Below are 22,067 nucleotides of genomic sequence, written 5' to 3'. Positions count from 1 at the left end.
GCAGGTTTTGCGTGTTGCCCTTCTCCAACACAGCTGCTATATGATCAGCTCATCAGCAAGCTCTGCATAAGCCTGATAACGATCCTGTTGATTGGAATCAGCTTGTGTTGGAAGTGAGAAACCTACAAAACCTGCAGGACTCCGGCCCTCGAGGACCGAGATTGCCCACCTCTGTACTACAGCCTATTAAGGATGACAAAATGTGTTTTTGTAGATTTTTGGTGAATATTTTTGAAACATTTTTTGTCCCTTAAATGTCCTCAAATTGTCCAAAATGAGATATATGATAAATATTGGAGCTGTAGTAGGTAGTTGCTTATCATTCCCAGTTTCTTACAGCAGTCAGAATAAAAAATATATATAACCTTTATGGTGATTTGATGATACGTCACTCTGGAGAATGTAATTTGTAGACGGTTCCTAAATTAGACGGTAGGAGTGAATATCAAACAACGAACGTCAAGCCAACTTTTTCTAGCTGGCTATTCTGGTTTATTAATTTTTTACCTCCCCCCCAGATCTGTGCATTGAGACAATGCTGTCTCAGAGATCTATTGACACTTCCTTTGACTTCATGCTTGGTTTGCACGCTGACATGCACCATCAAATGTGGACACTGGGACCTTATAAAGACCGATGTGTGCCCCAATCAAATTAATTCAATTAAACACAGGTGTACTCCAATTATTACGAAGAAGCAGCTCAAGGACAATCGGATCAGTGGAAAGCGGATGCACCCGAGCTCCATTTTGAGCTTAAAGGTTAAAGACTGTGAATACAGGGATTTCAAAAAACAAAAAAACTGTTTACACGTCATGATGTGATATTTGTGTGATGTGTCATGATATTTATGTGCTGTGGAATTTGGAGGGGAACGCTATGCTGCGATTTTCGACTTGACCGTTAGGTGTCGCCATAAGTGAAGCTCAACAATTATTTTCTGGTTGCACTGCATATATAATTGCGTACCGGATGTTCTCGGCGATTTACAAAGTCGACGTAAAGGTTACGAATGTTGTTATTGATAGTTACGGCAGCGCAAGAACGTAAAGTGGCACAAATCACGCTCAAATACTACGTGAGGCGAGTCACTAATTTCATTTGATTTTATAATACTTTTGGCCAAATAATGCTCTCATATTGTCACTGTAATTAATACTGCATTAGCGAGTTAGTTACGTCGCCGTCATAGGAACAGATTAAGATACGTCGTTTGGATTTGAAATTAAAGGTTGTAATTACACAATATGGACACAAGACAGCAAAATTAATGACTTCAGCCTCAGCAAAAAGTACTGTAGCTATCTGTTATGTCACACATTTAAGTTTGATCAAAAAATCTGAAGTGTATTTTAAGGCTACTGAACGTAGAAAATTCAGTTTTGAATCGCTACTGCTCCTTGTTGACAAAAACAAATGCCAACGCGTACATGACGTCACATCCGCAGACAGAGGGGGTGGGTCGTGGGGTGGGGGGGAGAATTCGAACCCAAATCCAGTCTGAAAACGTTTGGCCAGAGGTTTCTAGGGCCGGCCCTAGGTGATTTGGTGCCTTAGGCGAAAGGAGCTTTAAAAAGAAAAGGTCAAATCTGCATATGACTTCATACTGGTAATAGGCATAGTACGACACTGTTTCCATCATTCCTTTAATTTAAGTAGATATTTCTGACAATACAGTAGTGCAGTGCTAGTCTGGAATTGCCCTGGAGTGTATACGAATTGTAACAAATTGGGACTCGACTCACCAAAGGGAACCATGTGTCAAAAGTAACTTTTTTTCTTTAAAAAAAAGGATTTTCAGAATTGGATATACAGTAGTCCACAAATGTAAAAAGAAAAAGCCTTAGTGGATTAGATTTCTCAATTAGGGTATTCCAAATTTAATTCCAGACCTCACGCCCAAATCTCCTATTTAGACACATTCTAGTCCCTTTCAACCTGTTGGGATCTTCCAGTAACAACCTACTTTTGTTTCATATTTTTGTAACAAGTTTAATTATTTTGTGCCTTTCCATGAGTTGAAAGGTGAATCAAACTTAAGCCACTTCTTATGCAAGTCTACAGCATGGAAAGCCAACATCTCAATGATTCTACAAATTTATAGAATGTAAAATATGAAGCTGTTTTGCTGCTTCAGCAACCTGAATAAATGGATGAAATGAAACTTGAACCACAAATCTTCAATTGAATCAAAAATTAATTTGGATTACAGTACATGATCATGTTCGTTGGATGGACAGGAAGAACTACAATGGGCACCCACGCACAAGTAAACAATATTATTCATGTTATCTGACTAGGGACTTGTCCTATTTACACTCCTAATCAGATGCGCTACAGTAACACTGTGACAGAGGAAGCCAAAAGTCACATCAGTGCTTTGCGTTCCAAGCGGCTTTCAGGCAGTGAAATTGAGCTTGAAGAGGACAGTCTGCGGCGTGGTGACGTCTGCCACGGCCAATTCCTGTCCGTCCGACAAGCCCAGCTCTGCATGATCAGACAACAATGTTCATCAATACATACCCTGCATATATGGATATCAGAAAGCCCATTTGGGATTTATTACCTTTCAAGGTTTTGCAGAGGTTGGGCCTTGTTCGTTCCTCAATTGATTTAACAGACTGTAATTCAAAGTTAATTAGTTTTTTTTCCCTTTTCTTCCAGTTTCATATTAAATATATGTCGACTGCAAGTAGCATGCCGTTCGTTACCTGCAGGTACAGAGTCTTATTTTTGCCTTCCAGAGTTGTAGTGATAGCTGGAGATTTCATTTGCCTGGAAAATAGTACAAATATAATTTAATTTCATTACTACCAAACACTTTGGTTACACTATTTTGTTTTCACTAACAAAAATAAACATACTGCAGCATTGGTTATTATTCCAGTGGTTCGTAAATGGCCCACCTAAAGAAAAACTTGACTCCCAAGTGTCACCATAATGAGCAACATCACAAGACAGTAGCATTGTAGGCCCCATCTGTTTCAGCAGAGGTATTATATACCTAAAAAGTATATTTTATATTGACATTCTGCACCGTTTTAGCAGGAACACTGCGCTTAAATATATGAACATATTTTTTTTTACACCTCAATTCAAATGTACTAATGCCCACCCACAAGTCATATAAAAAGTGTACCTAAATAAATCTTTAAAAACAAACAGCTGTACCATTAATAATTAAAAGTTGAATACAACTCAACTGGCTGCACATTTGGCTCCCTCCCCACAATCACTTGAAACTTATTAAAAGTAACTTAACTTAGTAGTAAACTTAATTTGTAGCTCACTTATTTTTCTTTGCCATCTGTTGAAAGAATTAAATTTTTTCATGTGGCAAAATAAGCAAACTCAATGTATTCGTAGTTAATTAATTGTAATTACCTCTCAGTAATGTTCAACTATTGGATAGCAGTGCACATTTTAGCTAACATCTGACTGGTCAAATTCAGTTAAAAGCATAAAATTCCATATGAAACATATTGCATGTCTTTGCAATATGCATATTGCGTGGGTCAATATCGCGATATTGATATTTTTCGATATATTGTGCAGCCCTGGATTGCATTTCATATTTCAAATATCTTTTATTTGATTTTATTTATGTAATTTCCAAAAGATCCTGGATTACTCAAATCCATGCGACAAAAAAAGGCAACAACAACAAAAAACACACAGAAAGAAAATTAACTCTTTCACTGCCACTGACGTTAAAAGACGTCAAGTAAAAACCTACGGAGGGCCGCCAATGACGTTAAAAGACGCCATCCAATTATTTTTTTTTTTTTGAAACGGGTAGAGGGAACCTTTCCGCATATGTGGTGAAAGTTTCCAGCAAGTCTGTTGTGCCTAATGACTATTTTTGGCCCCTAGAGGGCAGCGATGACTCTCTTTTGACAAGATTGGGTGGGCGTCAGTAGAAGACGTGAGGCGGGGCTAGACTGTTGAGGGGACATTGGCTGAAGAAGCCATAATGGCGGCCGCTTGCAAGCAGCTCACGGTCAAGCCGTTTTTTTCAAAGACATCGACCAACGATAAAGAGCACATTGATGACGACGATGATCATCATCGATGATGATGATGGTGACTCCGAGGTTGACGCCGAAGTTGGAAGCGCTGACGCGGTGGCTATGACGACGTTATAAAGGTTCACGGGCGAGCGATGCTGACACCGGAAAACACGGAGCACAACGCTCAGGCGGACGTTCAATCGGACGACGAAGAGTGCCCCGAGTCCAATGCATATTCATCGGAGGAGTGTGTACAGTCTGCTACTTGCTATTTATTCCCCGGAAAAAAAGGCCGTCAAGAAAGTGTAACGTCTGCACGCGAAACGGACAAAGCGAAAGTGAAACTAATCTGTTGTGCGAATCCTGGTCCCTCTCCTTGCACGCAGGAGAGCGTTATAAAAAGAAAAACTATTTGAAACATCCACATAATTGTAAGTAGTACCACAGTTGCACACATTTGTAAATAGTTTGCGAAATTGTTACACTGTTGAATGGAAATAAACGTATTTTGCAAACTAAAAACACTTTTTCATTGTTGGTGAAAGCGTTTTATAGAAGTAAAGCACTATTTAGGTGTTTGTGGCATCATTCATGGACAAAAATAAGTGTACAATTCACTAGAGTGCATGAAATAACATCGTTTCACAAAAAGCTCTTTTTCTCCGCTTTTTGTTTCAAAACAGAGCATTTCGGTGAAAGTAACCATTTTCTATTGTTGATTACTGAAGAACGGAATAAGGTAGAAACAAACTTTTTTTTCTGATGAAAGATGAGAGTCCAATCTTTCATTTGGTAGTATGTGTGTTTCCATAGTCCAAACACAACATTTTCTGTGGACCTTGAAAGATCAGTCAAAATGCTTAAATCGGCTGGCACTGGCGACAACCCGTTTCTGAAAACGTCTGGCAGTCAAAGAGTTACACTTAGATGACTTGTTTATATGCGATGCGCTTCCATCCATCCATCCATCGATTTTCCGAATGTAGAAAAGAACGTAATCTGCGCACAAATTGAGCGTATACACAATATCACAGCTGGATTCATGACATAAGCGGACAATGTTCTTCACTTCATTTGCATAAACCTCGTTCCTGTTTCCATATAAAAGGGCATCTGTCTGACGGCATGTCAGCAAATACGCGGTGGTTGTGAGAGATGGTCCAAAATGTTCAGAACTTTCTTCATCTTTATCATATGACCTTTTTTCGGATTCATTATTATAATACATACACACACTTGAATGGCGAGAGGGTGAAAGCAATTAAAGGAGTGTGTTTAAGTTATTATTGTTAAATTTATTATTATTATTGATTTTAAGAATGACTGGAGTTTTAATACCTATGCATCAGGAAAAAAAAGATGTTTGACATTTTTTCTAAAAGCTGATCCATCATTATTTGTGCGTATACACTGTCTGAGGAGGTCCTAAATGTGTTTGCGCAACACACACAAATCAAGTACCAATATATTGACAAATCACACATTTGTGAGTCAAATTGTGTGCACACACAGTTAGTGAATTGTCAGCACTTTGTACTGCACTGTCACATTTCTCCTCTTTGTCCAATGCCAGTTCCAAATGTATTGAGCCACACTACAGCCTCTAAATTTCAAAGAGAAAATACATTTGCACTTGTCTGTAAGTTCATAAGCCACATACATGTGTCACATGGGATATTTACATGGAAAGAGATTTAGTCTGGAAATGCCGGTATCTAATATATTCACTGCTCTGTCTGGTTTGGTGTTAACGTGGTTGAGCGTTACTCACAGAGAAGCGCTCTCTGTCAGGTACTCTAAGACCTCCTGTAGTTTTGCAGAAGGCGGGAACTGGAGGTCTTGAGGCACCTGGCTGCACGCTGAACAGTTGTCCTGCCCATCACAAACACACACACACCACAAGGCAGAGTAATTGTTCGGCTTTGAAAAATACATAAAATGGAGGCCTGTGCAACAAACCTTGCGTTCAGCTTCAAAACTGTAAGTATAGAGTCCGTCCACATCATTAAAGACCAGGTAATTATTTAAAGGAATATATGCACTGCAACCAGAAGAGATGTGATGTGTGTTTGGTTTGACAAAGGCAAGAGATTTCGCAGAGTCATTCCAAACATGCTTCTGGCACCAACCTTGTAGCAATTTTGAAAACTTCACTCGCACAGGCAGCTGCAAAGAGCAAAAACACAAGAGGGACCGCATTTTTTTACATTTGTCAATGTAAGCTCAAGATGATTTAAATCTGATGTGAGGACAAGTTAACAAAATGTTTCGTACCAGCGATTACGGCATTCGTCGACGCCACGGCAGGAATGATCCGCTTCACAACTCCTGCAAAACCGAGTCTCATTAACACCAATAAATAAATGTGATAGCTGTCGGTTTCAGAGAGAACGCAAAATGGATTTGACCTTGAGTGAGTCTGTATGTGACTCCTGTGATGTTGAACTGTGCGGCTCGCTCCAGCGCTCGCTCAAACACCCACTGGATGTGCTCGGGATTATCGCCGTCTAAACTCGTTTCTAGAAGAACACGAATGTGACAGTGATTCTCCAACAGCACGGAACGGGTCACGTGATGTGCTTTACGTGCTAACGGGCACGCCTCCATACCTCCAAATGGCTTTTCTTTGGGCCACTGAAACAATCTGGGATATTCAATGCAATGTTCGGGGAGCCTCGGCATGGATGCGATGGTGCACATGGGGAAATGAACCTGAGTATTGTCAAATGAGAAGCGTTAGCGGGAACTCCTTGGATGCTGAAATGTCTTGCTTGTGCTCAATGAAAATTGTAAAGACGGCAGGAGTACGAGAGCATGAGCGGGACCTGCGGTGGGTACAGCTCCAGTGTGCAGTCCACGCAAGCCGTCATGCCGGGCAAAATGACGCGAGCGTTTCCTTTAAAGCCTTCCGTGCCTCCGTCAATGAGGGGGATGATGGAGCTGGGATCCAGTATTCCATCTTCATAACTCAGGAGGGATATCTAAACTCGACAACAACGACATTGACTTCAACCTCATCTGAGTGAACCTGTTGAGCACCTTTTGATGAGAGCGCAGCTTCCAACCAGCATGCCGTTCATCCACCGCCTGGCAATGATGGAGTCCAGCCCACAGACGATGATGTGGAACTCTGCGGGGGGGAGACGACAAGTTAAAGTCTGGGGGCTTGACTTGCTCAGCTGAGGTTGACATGTGATGGGGGAAACACACTCACGTCTGTAGAAGGACTCGTCAAAGTCCTGGATTTTTTTGAAGTGACTGATTGTGTAACTGATAAGGAAACAAAACCATGTTCAGGTTCTTTACGTTGAATCTGAGTGCGATGAGGTCATTGTCATGAGTGTCCAAGATTGCTTCAAATAGGATACGGGACAACTTTACATCCAGGGATGCGACTGTTAATGAAGTCAGCAGCAACTTCTGCTTTTGGCCGTCCAACATCTTTAGGCCTGACGAAACACGTTCAAACCGAGGAAGAGCAAAAAGAGGGAAAAATGAACTTTCACAAGCATGCACTGCCATGACCTTGACTCAAAGGTGCATCAAACATTATAACGCATTTTTCAAGTATTATTGGAAGATCTTGCTCCAACATGGGCAATTGGAAAACATGGTTGCTAACCCAAGGTAAAAAACACAATTAGTGAAGCACCGAATATACGGCCACCGAAAATTTTTAAATTAAATCCCAAAGAATATGGCCAAAAAAGGATGTTATGTTGACGCAAAAACAAACAAAAACAAAAAAACGCTGCAAGCAAGTGTCTGTTTGAATTAAACACCAAACGCGGGAGTGAGTGTCCGTCTCGCTGCTCGCTGCCGTTTGTGAATACCGGCAGCTTCATTGTGCACACTGGAGAAGGAGAGGGGCGTCACTTGGTAAACTATGTCAAAAAAGAGAGCGCTGCCGAGTACTGCACAGCAGGTGAGCCACTCTTTCTCCTGCAGCACCTTCCTTTTTTTCCTTGATGACAACCCCTCGAGCGCTTCCACTTTTTCACTTGCATTCTGGTGGCCATGCTAAATACTTTAGCTAATGTTAGCACAATTGCTATCAACAGTTTTAAACAAGTAAACACTTACCACTCTCTCCGGGTGATTACAGACTCGCCATGAGTGACTTTGCAGTCCGTTCCCAAAGCTGATTGCGAAGAAATGTATTTATTTATTTTTAAACGTGGGTGAATATGTGAATGTGCCGATTTTAAGTGCGCCACACCGTGTCCCGCTCCAAATAGCCTACAAATGCGCCATCCGCACTGGCGGGCACGATGCGAACTACTGTACAATAAAATGCTCAGCTGCTCAGCCCGCGTTTGGTGTTTAATGTACCATTCGCCAACACGTCAGAGCCACGCATTTCAATTTATATTGTGCTTTGTTAAAATGCCAGTGCTAAATAAGCCAAAATATGTTGTAATAATATTATAATTTTAATTAATTATAATAAATGCAGTGATAACAAAAAATTTGCATCATTTTTTTTCCGCCGTTTCGGTTTTCGGCGAAGCATTTCTAATTTTCGGTTTCGGGCAAAAATGTTAATTTCGGTGCATCCCTAAAAAGAATATATAAAAACTAATGCATTTAGGCATGATAAACAGAAGCAAAGCACCCCATCAAAATACAAGCTAGTGCAAAATACCACGGCAGGGATTTTTAAAATGCTTTTCAATTTTACAATTGCAAGTCCTTAAGTGTGGTCAACAAGTTCGGCCAAGCCAAGGACGATGATTACCAAGAGCTTGTAACCACAGTAGTTGTTAGAAGGGATCTGTATCTTTCCAACAAGAGACCATTCAATATGTTCTAAATATATCGGATGTGATTTAATTCTAGGACAGTTTATTTCAAAGTGGAACAACTGAATAGAATTTGGTTCGATTCAGTGGGATTCAAATTCAATTTGATATGGTGAGCCGAGTTTGAGAGGATATGATGCATTGAGTTTCTTCTTGTCATTTTACAACATGAATGAACTTGTTACTGCTTACTGTAAATGTGGCATTTCCTTCAAAAATATATCTTCAATAAAAGACGATTAGACACTAATGCGATATTTTTTCAAGTGCAGCGATTCAGTTCAACTGGATACACACATCTTTTAAATCAAAACGGATTTTCCCATTCAAATCAATTTGTTATTACACTCCTAGGTATTGGATAAGCTTAGCTAACATTTAGCTAATCTTTTTTTCTATTTCTTCTTCAACTCTCACACTTTCTTATTCTTTGTGTTTTCGAAATTCTCGAGCATACACAGATAAAGAGAAACATTCACACTCACACCTATGGACAATTTACAGTCTTCAATTAACCTAACATGCCTATCATTGGAAGGTGGGATGAAGCCGCCTTCCTCAGAGAAAATCCACACAAGCGCGGTGACAGAACATACAAACACCACACAGTCAGCCTGTAGTCAACTGTGAGGCAGGCGTCCTAATCACTATCCCACCACACTGCCTATTTTGACATACAGTATTTACAATCAAAAACATTTTTGACCTGACAGCAACAAACCATGACATTTACAGTGTATGGGATTATTATGGGCATTCCTTACTCTGACCCCCAAAAAAGAGAAGATGACAATCGTACAAAAAGAATAACTGATAATTAAATACTGAAAAGGAAACCCACCTGAAAAGAAACTGCCGATTAAGATTGGACCAGTCAATGGTGTCCATGTCAACCACATGAGTGAGGCGGAACCCAGACAGGGCCTGCAACAACACAACTTTGTTAGAACAAAGCTGAGGGCACTTTCATTGCTTCGAATGCATTTCCTACCAAATCTTTAAGCAGTTCGCAGCCAAGTCCACCCGCGCCAATCACCAAAATCTTGCACGTCTCCAACAGGAATTGTAGAGACTGAGGCGACACACGCATCAAGATAGTATGAAGTCATCGCTCGCACAATTCCGTCGTCCGAGTGGCCTCGCTCACCTCTGTGCTAGGTTCAAAATCAGGATGTGTGAACGGACCGGGCCTCTCCAGGAACTTCCTCACGTGATTCCACCGGCCGTCCCAATCACAGGCACCACCATCTACAGCCATTCTGATAACACAGCACAGTGCACACACACTCACTCTTAGGAGTGTATCTTTAAAATCATAACAATAATTCAAGACAAACACTACACAGTGACAGCCAGTGGCAATACTCAGAAAGTATGCTTTAGATTTTGCCATTCATCACAAAAGGCAACACACTTCTAATTTGAGGACCACCGGCGTTCATCTACAAAATTGCAAATTGTCTTTGTATGTACGCTAATCATTTTTAGATTTTGCAAGGATGTTATGTTAACCAATTCCTTTTTTAAAATGAATTTTGATACTATTATCCTTGACTTATCATTAAATTAGTTATCCATCAACTTGCCGTGTTTATCTCTACAGTTTCATGTGGTGAGGCGATTATACATTTATATCTCTTCAAATTCATAACGGTCGACTGACGTAAGCCACAACTGTAAAGTGACCAGCAACAAAAACGAGTTTTATACCCCGTACGGTGACTACAAATACTTTTACACACCTCTGCTCAAATTTTGCGGTATAAAAACAAATGAGCCAAAGATTAATCATTTACAATTTCCCCCCACTATTTATATGATTTGTAACCTGTACAACTCAAATGAATTAAAAAAAAATTATAATCATAGGGAGAAGTAAAAATTAAAAACTAGTGTTGTTCCGATACAGTTTTTTGGGCCCTGATACCGATTCCGATATCCAGCTTTGGAGTATCGGCCGATGCCGATACCTAAGTTTTTTTTTTCAACATGAAAAAGCTGTCCTGCCATTGGTTCAGAGCATTCAAGGGCCAATAGAATATCTTGGCTCAGCATGCAGTGAACATGTCCCATCAGCGAATGTTGTGCACAAACAAAACACAAGATGCTGCATCTTAAGTCCTATATTAGCGTCGGAAATAATGGCATCGGCATCTTATTTATTTGTTAGTACTCACCAATACCACTGTTTAAATGAAGTATAGAGGCCTCTGCCGATACCTGTATCGGTATCGGAACAACACTAATAAAAACAGAGATATTGTGATTACACAAGTGAGCGCACCCTCAAAACAGGAATGTGGCTGTGGTCAGAATTACCCAATCACAGTCAGACTCATGTTAAACAAAGCTTTTCTTTTTACTTTCTCCCACATGAGTAAAGGTTTTGTGAAACAAATGTGACTTTAAGAATTATGCTAAAATGTTCAAACATAGTTTCATCGAACCATAACAATAACTCCCAAACACAGAATGTGTTCTGGTCTAATAAAACTCTGAAAGCTTTTTTTTTTTTTTAATTCAATTGAGTTGAACAGGTTATAGGTCACATTAATGGTGGAAAATGTTTTGAGATTATTTATCTTCATCCACTGTACTGAAAGCTTTTCCGCATATATGATTCATGCTTCGTTGAGTTATTAGCTAAAGTTTCTAACCAACTTCCTGACAGTTTTCCAGCAAGATACAATGGTGACACAACACCAATTTGTCATAATTAGTGTTAGTTTTATGTATGAAAACATTCGTAAATTAGCTGCCTAACTAAACACGACAAAACAGTCATTTAAACCACATTTCTCCCTGTGTTTATATTTAGTTCAAACGACTCCTGACACCTTATTTAAACGTTCGAGGCCAGTTTCTCAAAACAATTTACTTCCAGAAAAATACGCGTGTACCTAATAATGTGGCCAGAAGATGACACGATATGTTTGTTGTTGGATCGTTAGTCAAAATAAAGATACGTTAAGCAAACATTTGGATACATTGGTATTAGTTGTTGACAGTAAGGCCGGTTTATTGTATTTAGTCGGGCTCTTGCTAAAATATGTGAATGTTCGTTCATGTTTTCTGGCCTGATTGCTTAACCGACGCAACCCTTCTGCCGGGCAGCCAGAGAGAGACCCTTCATTAGCATTCGTCACTAACTTCTCTGTCAGGTCCTCTATTCGCCTTCTTTTCTTCTCCCTGGAAGAAAAAATGGCAATAGATTTGAATCATGCCGCGTTAGTGTCAAACTGCGGGACGTTTAACTCCGATTTAATGGCATTTTTCATCCATTGAGACTTACGGCTCCTCGACATCCGCCATACTTTCACGGTCCCATGTCCTCGAGTGTGACGGGGGAGTTGTCGAGCGTCAAAGCTGCGCAGCACGACGCAGCTCGGGGAAACGCAGGAAGAGACACACATAAGACGTTTTTTTTAAATTTTATTTTAATAACAACAACAGACGTTATTCTCTATGAATACCGAAAGCGGACCAATACGTACAATGTAGTGCTTTTCTTTGAATATAAAATAAAAGTAATAATCATTACGTTTGTAGTTATATTTTGGTACTGCTTGAAAACTCTCTTCCGGGAACCAGAAACGGGGACAGTCATCACCGCGCCCATGAAAGAGAACTGTGTTACACTGAAAAACGTGTAAAAACAAACATTAATGTGCTTCCCGGTTCTCTGTTTTACTATCGCGAGAGTTTGGCGTTTCGTCCAACTGGCTGCTCCCACTGTACGGCAGTGATCAGCTGACCTGTCACACACAAGCAACGTCGCAGTTTCTGTAATGTTTGTTGAGCGCTTCCTTATTTCACGTTGACGTCATGGCAGCCAAAATGGAGCTCGCACCTCTCAGACCGTGGAATGATTTCTACCCCGGAACGGAGCGCTTCGCCAAGCCAGAGATCGGAGATGTGGCAAAGTGGAATAACAGAGTTATCAGCAATTTAATGTACTACCAGACGAACTACTTCGCCGCAGCCGTGGTGGTTTTCCTCATCGTTGGGTTAGTACCAGCTAACACAGACTATCTTAGGTTTATTTAGCGTGCATACTTCTTTTTTTTTTTTTAACCCACACCCATCGTGAGTTGAGTCGCTATTCTTGGTGTTTTACGTCAACGGACAACACGTAGCTCATTATATGTAATCCCTCGCATGCTTGCGTTATTCTGCACATGCTGAGTGTCGGACAGTTACACGAATGTAAAGTCAAAAATATGTACAGTTCTACATAGTGGTTGTCAAACATTGTATAACAACTTAGTACCACCCCTTAAATTTCTTGGATCTCAAAGTAATTGCCTAGTAGACCTAAGCGTTCATCAAAAACGTGGCAGAGATTTTATTCTTCTAATTATTGTTGATGGATGGATTCTTTTTTATAATTTCCGTTCTGTGATCTGTCCTCAAAACAAAATTACTTGCATGCAGTCAAGACCTACAGAAAATTTAGCGAAATAATTTTGCAGAAATTTCCATTTCCACATGTATTATAGTGGATATGCTCATTAATGATGCTACACACTCATTGGTTTCTTATATGGTATTTAAGAACATTTTTTGATGACTAAAGTATCTCTGATCTTCTCATTTTAATATCCATCTATCCATCCATTCATTATTGTTTTTGTTCTAGAGTCGCAGTAAACTGGTGTTAGATTAGGCCTGCCCTAGTTTACTTTGAATGAAAGGCGGGGTACACGCTAAACTGGTTGCCAGCCAATTGCAGGGCACATATAGACAAAAAAGATCGAGTTGAACCCTGACTTTAAGAAGTATGGAGCCTTTTTTCTGCCAGATGCAGAAGAAGGTCTAATCTGTCCAAAAAAGGTTAGGGTTAGTCATTTTTCCATTCCTATACTGGCTTGCGCCCCCCCCCCCCCCCGCCCCCACACACGTGACGATTTGTGACTCGATGGTCTTAACTGGTTTCAAATGGTTCAGTAGGGAGATGAAGAGCCAGGAAAAAGGTCTTGCTTAAGTCACTTATCTAATATTGTGCCAAAGAGGCTTAATCTAACAATGCAGACATGCTACTGGCTAGTCCATGCTACTTTTAACTGAATATTTTAGACTAATGCTTGCAGCATTGAACCATCTCCGCTGCTGCTGTTATTGACCACCAGCACATTGTTTTAACATATTGTCCTAAATGGCTAAAACGCCGTCGTCTATTTTGCAGGTTCCTGAACCCAATCGGCATGTTTCTCGGAGGAACCGTTGTGACGTTGGTATTCATGGGTTCCGTGTGGGCCGGGGACAATCAACCCACCATCAAGAACTTCAAGAGGAAAAACCCCACTCTGTTTGTCATCGGCGTTATGGTCACCAGCTACTTCCTGCTGTCGCTGTTTGGCGGTGTTATGGTCTTCATCTTTGGCATCACCTTCCCTCTGCTATGTAAGTCTTTATGTTGACATGTTTTCTTTTTCGCTATTAACATACAATAACTGTTTGGTGTATTTATTTTTTACGCTACTTTGCCTTCACTAGATTCCATGCTTGTTTTCTGCATTTTATTGTGGTTTCATACATTTCCTTTATTTCAGCATGCTTGCATTTTACATTGTTTATCCCTAAATGTACTCTGAAAGCTCGTCAACACACTTGACCTTTTCTTCTTTTTCTCTGGCCATATATAGAAACTTTGCTGTCCAATAGAATGGTCTGACCTTATATACAGTAAATATTGACATGTTTCACTGGATTTTTTTAAACATTTTTTTTTATTTACCTTTCGCCATGTCATTCCCATTTCATCCACTGTGAAGTAGGTCAATATCGGATAATCAACATTGGCTACTAAGAAAATGCTTGACTGACAGACATGCATATTAGAGGTAAAAAAATCATATCTGTCTGCATCAACAATACTGTTGACTCAAAGTCAAGTCCACTGCAAAACTGTAGGGGGAGCCAAAACAATCCAAGTCATTTACTGCCACTTAAAGTATACAGATACAATATTGTAACATCGTCAACCACATCTGTTTGCACTGAAAGTTGATCTAAATTATAACGTTGTTGTTTTTTATGTATTGGAGTTGACCAACATTGGCTAACTGGTGTTTTATAGAAAGTCTCAATGACTCACACAGGGAAGCATAATTGAGGTTTTGTTGCAGCTGAACAAGTTTCCAAACTCTCATTCTGACTCATTGCTCAATTAAAAGAGAACATCCACTGATACTGGAAACTTTTTTTTTATGAAAGATGGCGGAGTTTCACCAGTTTTAGTTTTTTTTTCTTTCTCTTCTCCCACTACATGTGATCGTAAAGCGAACCTTAGAGCTTTAACATGCCGCTGGAGGCAGCGTGATCACGTCCCAGGCGGCCTGCCCACTGCCCCATGTTTACAGATCGCTATGGTTTCTTGATGTGGACACAACCGCATTTACTTACTGATCTCATGCCTTTGCCATCTGCCTCGTAGACTAACACCTGCATGTGTGCGTCTCGCTCGCTGTCACTTTTTATTTCCCAGCAAAGAATATCTAAATATAAATCTAGTTCTCTGCATACGTTTGTGACATTTCCCATTGTTGCCGTTTAGTAATCCTCATTCATGCCTCCCTGAGACTACGCAACATGAAGAACAAACTGGAGAACAAGATGGAAGTTGTTGGGATGAAGAAGACTCCCATGGGCATCATCATGGATCTCTTGGATCAGCAGGAGGAGAGAGTAAACAAAATGCAGGATTTTATCGAAAGCAAACTGAAGCAGTAAGATCGTAGCAAAGGGAAGTGGGCTCCATCATCCCGCATGCCACAAGTAGAATCACATTTGTACTTTTGGCCCTCTGGTCTTCCCTTCTGCTATTCCCTTCTGCTATTTTAGATGAGCACACTCTTTCAAATGTTTACAGATGCTTTGCATAATCACAGTTGAAAGGCGAATGGCAGCAAAGCTTTGAGCATTCCCGTAGCTAAAGATTTAAAAATACACGCATCCCCTTGCTGATATTGGACTTCTTTGGCACGCAACCTGGGTGGCTTTATCTTAGATTGAATCATGCTACCGTGTTACAAGCATTGCTAGCTTTTACTTCTTACCTATACTGACAGATTCATTTATTCAAGACAAAACTTTCATCTTGTCACTCCAGGAGCCCTTATGAATACTGATCCAAGGCCAATACGCTTTTGGCGTACATGTGTTCTCACTAGTAATCCTGATTATAAATAGAACCATTTTTCAGACTGTGTGACCATGTGCTGAAAGCAAAAACTAGCCTGAGCGTATCTCCTCTGGTCTTTGCTATGCAATTGAAAAGGAATGGCTCTTTCAGCTTTATGTTATGATAGTATGTATATGTTCGCTCTTTGCGTGTATTATTTCTGGTGTATTATGAGTGCAATAGCTGTGGGATGCACACAATTATTCATTTGAACTGATACCGGGTTGGTAACATATGATGTATATCAAAGTGGATTCTTGCGTTTGTAACGCAGACATCTTAGCAAATATTCCCTGAAGCTTTTCTCATGTGCACATTGACTGCACACTTTGTGCATGAAGGCTATTGGATGGCTGTAGTATGTTGTCCTCTATGTTCCATGTGACTTTCCATTCAACAAGAGTGATGGTGTGACCACAGAGCCAAATATTAAACATGGCTGTATAAACCAATTGCTGTTTTTCTGATCACTTTATGAATGGCATGCAATAGTTGTTTTTATAACATGGCCAAGCAAACCACACCTAATCCAACATTTAGTAAATATGAGCCTTCTTGGCACAATATGTGGAAAATAAGCATAAAACAATTGAGCTCCCATGTGAATAAATATACATTTTCTCAGCCTTTTCTCAAGGTGCAAATAATGAGAATTTCCATCCAAAACATACAGTTGACACCAGAAAGGTTACATCCACCATATAAAAAGACACACAAGCTTTTTTCCCCTCACTGTCTAACATGAAATAAGACAAAACCTTTCCTGTTCTAGGTCAATTAAACTGCCAAAAATGATTTGCATTTGCGACATGCCGGAATAATGAGAGAGAGATTTTTTTAAAGACAAATTTTCCTCAAGTCACATGTTTACGCTCATTTCACTAGTATTTGGTACCTTTGCCTCAAAACTGTATGACTTGAGTTAAATGGATTTCCTACCACAAGCTTCTCAGAATAATTTGCAGGAATTTTGGCTCTTTCTTCCTGACAGAATTAGTGTAACTGAGCCTTGTTCGTAGGTTGCCTTGCCTTTTCAAATCTGCCCATAAAATCTCAATGGGGTTGAGATCAGGTGTCGTTATGGCCATCCCAAAACACTGACTTTGTCATCTTTGAGCCATCTTGGAACCAGGTCACCACGTGGCTGACTCATTTGCGTCCAAGCTTTACCGTCCTGGTTTATGTCTTCAGCTGTTGCTTCAGTATTTTTATGTGATGTTCTTTCCTCATGATGCTTTTTTCTCAAAAAAAAATGTGTGTGAAGTGCATGCACAAGTCAGTTCCTCTTGCTGCCAAACAACCTTATTACATAATGCTGCCGCTCTCGTTGGGGTGGTGTTCGCAGTCTTGCATATTATGGCCAAACAGTTCAATTTTAGTCTCATCGGACCACAGGACATGGCTCCAAAAATTCAAGTTGTTGCACCTTCAGGCATATGGAAATTGCAAAATAATGGTTGATGTCTTCTGAAGCTGTGTGTTTCAAGCGTACCTTCAAATACACCACAGGTGTGTCTCTAACTTAAATATTGAAGCTTCCAAAGACATGACATCATTATCATCTGGAATAAACCAAATTGTGTAGTATTCATTCTGTATGGGAACCTCTGAAGGAAATTATAGAAGATTTGTCTTTAAAAATCACTCTCATTAGTCTGGCATTGAGTAAATATTGGTAAAGCTTGACCTAGAACAAGAAAAGTTTACTCAGACAGTCAGGGGGCATGGGGGTAGTATGTTTCTTTTTATATACAACCTTGGCATATACAGAATCATCATTTTTTTTTTCCCCTTTGAATTTTCTCCTCTACTTATTCTGAAAAAATATTGCGACTGATGACCACAAATTTTCTTGTGTCATTTTGAATAGAAGTTGATTTGTGGAACATCCGTGATTTACCTTTTTTCTCCAAAATTAAACATTTAATAATCATCATCCAAGAGCTGTGATTCCATATTTTTTTGCCAGGGGGTTAGTGTGGTGTACAGTATGCAAGTCAACTTGTGGTTTCAATTGTACATACCACATGCAGTATTGGCTTTTGTGAAACATTGTGAAACAAGAGCCAGCGTCTATGTGTGTGAACATGTAGTTCTTTCTCACTGCACAGTTCATTTCCAAAATACAGTATGTGTCAAACACATATCATGAGAAGTCACTGCCTCAGATGAGACTTGTTTCACTTGATTCCAGGGCTTTGGGGAGCGGCACCTGCAAGCAAAGGAATTAATTTGTATCAAAGTTTCTATTAATATCCTATTAATACGTTATCATTCTTGACACACTGTATGCTCTGAACGTGATCATAATACATTGGACAACGGACACTTGATGTAGATATCCCCAAATTTATGTTGGAAGGATCATTCTTCTAACTAAAAATAGTTGTCTATGTCTGTGTCAGTTCCTTGACTGACAAGTGACCAGTCCAGCATATGTCCCTCCTCTCATCCTAAATCAGCTCCGCTTTCTTACGACCCGGAACGGAACACGATGAAGGATGTATTTACATCCAGTGAAAGGGTTACTTTTGCCAGTTTGTGGCCAGTGTACATACGTATTTTGCAGATGATTCCATCAAGCAAACGGTTTGACTGCAAAAGGTACCAGATCTACACTAACGACAGATTTGCTGTGGGAAGAATGTAGGACCACCTTCTTAAAGGGGAAGTCAAACCCCCAACCCAAAAAAATATTTTTAAAAATTATTGATAATATGTTCTATGCAGCCCCACTAGCCTAAATACAGTATTTTGGTTTTAATATTGTGTTAGTGGACTATGAGTTTAACAGCAAAATCCAGCAGTTTTAATCAATATCAGAAGGCGGTCATTTTGTCACTTGACATCATAGCTGCTCAGGTCTCAGTTAACGACCAATCACAGCTCAGCTTTAGAAAACAGGTGAGTTGTGATTGGTCGTTGACTGAGCCCTGTGAGGTCTGCAACTGTGATGTCTTCTGAAGTCAACAACAAGTGGCAAAATGGCCGCCCCAAGATGGATTTTGCTGCATAACTCAAATTACACAAATGTAATATTAATCAGAATGTCATGTTTAGAAAAGTGGGGTCACATGTAACATATTAACTCATTCACTGCCATTGACGGCTATGGACGTAAAAAATTCATTTGAACTATTTCTATTAGTTTCACATGTTTCCCCACTTTTGTTAACAAGAGTATGAAAACCTAAAAAAAAAATATTGACATTTATATACATTTACAACAGATGTAAAATTTGTGATTACTCTTGAGTTAACTAGTTAAGTTATGTGAGTAATTACAATTAAGAATTTCCATTGCCTGATACCCCTAATTTAAAAAAAAAAAAGAGAAAACAAATAATATTAAAAAATTAGGGGCGTCAGACGATATATATTTTTTAATTGTAATTAATCGCATGACTTCAATAGTTAACTCAAATTTGATATCTGTTCTAAATGTACAGTTTTTTTCCTAGGTTTTCATACTCTTAACAAAAGTGGGGGAAAATGAGAAACTAATAGCAATAGTTCAAATTAATTTTTGACGTCTATAGCCGTCAATGGCAGTTAATGAGTTAATGTAAACAAATGCTTAAGGTTGACTTACCCTTTAACTGAGATGTTGATGAAAATGTTTTAGTGGAAGGACCTCCATCAGTCAGTCCAAATTTGATCTAATTGGTTTCCTTACTAAATGTTTGATGTGGATTATTAATCACCCAGCAGCGATACTCACAGATTTCAGATGGGCCACGTTACTCATCTTGATCTCATTTAGGAGCTCATCACGAGGTGTGGGATCAATCTTTGGTGGCACTCGCCTGCGAGAGACCGGCTTCAAAGTTTTAATGACATCTTTCAGGTTTGGTTTTTCATCCGCCATCTCTTGTGTGACTGCCTCTGTAGCTTTGGGAGTCTTCTTCAGTTGGAAACCTGCTCGCTCTTTTCGACTGGCTTCCCTGCGGTCCAACTCTGCAAAATGGTCACGTTTCTTTGGAGTTTTCTTCAGCCGGACATCCCTCAACGGATTTTGGCTCTCGGCACCCGCTTGTCTGGGAGTTCTCTTGTGTTTGAGTTGCTTTGGGGGCTCTGGTTCTTCTTTGTTTTCTTCCTTTTCTTCTTTCGGAGGCAGATTATTCAGTTCTTTTGGGGGTGCAACAAGCCCATGTTTCTGCAGGAGTTCCAGGGGCGGTATGTACCCCAGCATCTCGAGTAAACCTGGAGGCAGGTTTAGACTGCTCTCATACATCTGCATGACCTCCCTCTGCTCCTTCAGCTGCTGTTGCCTCTGTTCCTCTTTTCTCATTTGCCTCTGGCGGTCCAGGTTCCTGGTTAAGAGATTAGTCACCACCATCCTTGGCCCTGGCTGTTCAAAATGGTATCCCATCTTCAGGAGGGTGTTGTTGGCCTTGAGGAGGCGTGAGATCTCCATCTCAGCATGATGACCCAACATGTGTCTTTGATTGTGAAATCGCAGCTCAGTGAGCGTCTCATTAAACTGTAGGCATCGGATGACGGCAACGATTCCCTTTCCTGTTATGAAGTTGGACTCGATGTTCAGCGTCGTGATGCTGCGATTCTCGCGCAGCATGTTGGCCAGGTTGAACGCGATGTTTTCGTCCACACCGGTGTTTGCGATGCTGAAGGTTTTCACGTGTTTGTTCTTCTTCAAGGCGTTGACATAGTCCAGGAGCATCTCTTTGGGAATGTTTTCGATGTTGTTGAGATTGACCTCAGTGACCGAAGGGTTGTTGTTTCGGATCTTGTCAAGTGTCGACTCCAGGTTTGTCTCATTACCTGATGGCCGAGATGTCATTTTGATGTTGTTCAGTGCCAGCTTGGGGATTTTTAACTTATTGATTTTTGTCTCCTCTTTCTGCCGGAGTTTGTCATCAGGCTCACTTGTCTTTGCATCTCCCAGTAAATCTAGAGGAGGTTGAGAATCTGTCATTTTACTTTCCTTTTCAATTTCTGTTGTTCCGTCTTTCTGGCCTGTCGTTTCCTTGTCTGTGCTGTTAGATTGTGTCTCAGTATTTTCATTTGTTTGTTCAATTGGATTCATCTCTTTGTCTTTCCCATGGACCTCTTCATCTGTTTCATTTCTCTCTTTTGCATTGTCGACGATTTCCTTAATGGGTTCCTCTATGTTTTCTTCAGATATTTGCTTTTCCCTAGTGCCATCTTTAACCTTTTCCTCAATTACTTCCTCATGTACTTCATCGTGCCCATCTTCCACAGTGTTGACGCCTTCTTTCTCTTCAGCCTCCTGCCTCAATGTTTTCTGATGAAGACAACAAGGGGACCAACATTGTTACTACTTATTGTTAAAATATTTGTCAGACTGGTGGCCTCTTACCTCACTGGGTAGCAGAGTAGCAGGCACTCTTTCTTCCTCAAGCATACGCTTGGATTCCTTTTCCAAGTAAAGGTAGCCGACCAAGGATCTGTGGTCAAAGGTTCCAGTCGGAGGCTTCTCTGTCTGGTCTTTCTGCCTCTGTCCAACTGGAACACTATCATCTGGAGCAATCATAATATCCATTTCACTCTGGAGCTCCTTAAGCTCCTCGGGCGAAAGCGTAGCAAGGAGTTCATCCTCATCAATGTCCTCTTCATTAAGATCCTCGGTATCTTTGCTTGACATCTTTGTCTGAGTTCTCGATTCAAATTCTGTCCAAGGATGCTAAATGTTTGTCAGAACACTGACACGGGGCAGAGCAAATTGGCAAGCTTCTGACTTGAGCTGGAGTTGCTCTGCTTCTGTCTCATGTGGAGTCTAAAATTAAACACTGCGAAGTGCACGGGAGATATTTACGGCAAGACAAGTAGGGGGCGAAAGGCATGCTATCGGTCTTTTTTAAGCCCCTCCTCACCGTACTTTTGGGATGACAGTTGCTTCAGGCAAATGAAAATGCAAAGAGTGACAGCAGCAGATGGACTATTTTCTTGAGCCCGATCAAGCTACAACAGTAGCGTGACATTTACGATGTGACAAAGCAATTCAATCCATTTTACGTCAATCTTTTCTGACTATAATTCAAAGTAATTTAATGCTGTAGGTTATTTTTCAGAATTTCCAACTTTAATTGT

The 22,067-nt window shown here is 40.3% G+C and overlaps 3 protein-coding genes across 4 annotated transcripts; 1 reads left to right on the top strand and 2 right to left on the bottom strand.

The window, feature by feature from the left end:
* Positions 1 to 1,632: 1,632 nt before the first annotated feature.
* Positions 1,633 to 12,213, bottom strand: uba3 (ubiquitin-like modifier activating enzyme 3). 2 transcript variants are annotated; one of them, XM_077549796.1, is made up of 18 exons: positions 12,105 to 12,213; positions 11,963 to 12,001; positions 9,960 to 10,071; positions 9,804 to 9,884; positions 9,654 to 9,736; positions 7,379 to 7,459; positions 7,225 to 7,268; positions 7,076 to 7,140; positions 6,836 to 6,991; positions 6,620 to 6,722; positions 6,419 to 6,529; positions 6,285 to 6,338; positions 6,140 to 6,176; positions 5,970 to 6,051; positions 5,782 to 5,882; positions 2,712 to 2,775; positions 2,567 to 2,621; positions 1,633 to 2,487 (listed from the first exon to the last, which is right to left on the bottom strand). In XM_077549796.1, the coding sequence occupies exons 1-18, from the start codon at positions 12,122 to 12,124 to the stop codon at positions 2,399 to 2,401; spliced, it is 1,377 nt and encodes a 458-aa protein (XP_077405922.1). In that variant the 5' UTR covers positions 12,125 to 12,213; the 3' UTR covers positions 1,633 to 2,398. The 2 variants fall into 2 exon arrangements, with proteins under 2 accessions (XP_077405922.1, XP_077405928.1); XM_077549802.1 differs by lacking the exon at positions 11,963 to 12,001 and having other exon boundaries at positions 12,105 to 12,193.
* Positions 12,214 to 12,419: 206 nt separating this feature from the next.
* LOC144037921 (PRA1 family protein 3-like) lies at positions 12,420 to 16,447 on the top strand. The gene is made up of 3 exons (XM_077549813.1): positions 12,420 to 12,819; positions 13,998 to 14,215; positions 15,369 to 16,447. Exons 1-3 carry the CDS (start codon positions 12,638 to 12,640, stop codon positions 15,542 to 15,544), a joined length of 576 nt encoding a protein of 191 aa, XP_077405939.1. The 5' UTR covers positions 12,420 to 12,637; the 3' UTR covers positions 15,545 to 16,447.
* A 1,277-nt stretch (positions 16,448 to 17,724) lies between these two features.
* lmod3 (leiomodin 3 (fetal)) lies at positions 17,725 to 22,016 on the bottom strand. The gene is made up of 3 exons (XM_077549772.1): positions 21,337 to 22,016; positions 19,717 to 21,261; positions 17,725 to 18,207 (listed from the first exon to the last, which is right to left on the bottom strand). The coding sequence occupies exons 1-3, from the start codon at positions 21,619 to 21,621 to the stop codon at positions 18,160 to 18,162; spliced, it is 1,878 nt and encodes a 625-aa protein (XP_077405898.1). The 5' UTR covers positions 21,622 to 22,016; the 3' UTR covers positions 17,725 to 18,159.
* Positions 22,017 to 22,067: the final 51 nt, after the last annotated feature.

The sequence above is a fragment of the Vanacampus margaritifer genome, chromosome 1, assembly GCF_051991255.1.
Source record: "Vanacampus margaritifer isolate UIUO_Vmar chromosome 1, RoL_Vmar_1.0, whole genome shotgun sequence".
NCBI lineage: Eukaryota > Metazoa > Chordata > Actinopteri > Syngnathiformes > Syngnathidae > Vanacampus > Vanacampus margaritifer.
This window is presented reverse-complemented; position numbering and strand designations above follow the sequence as displayed.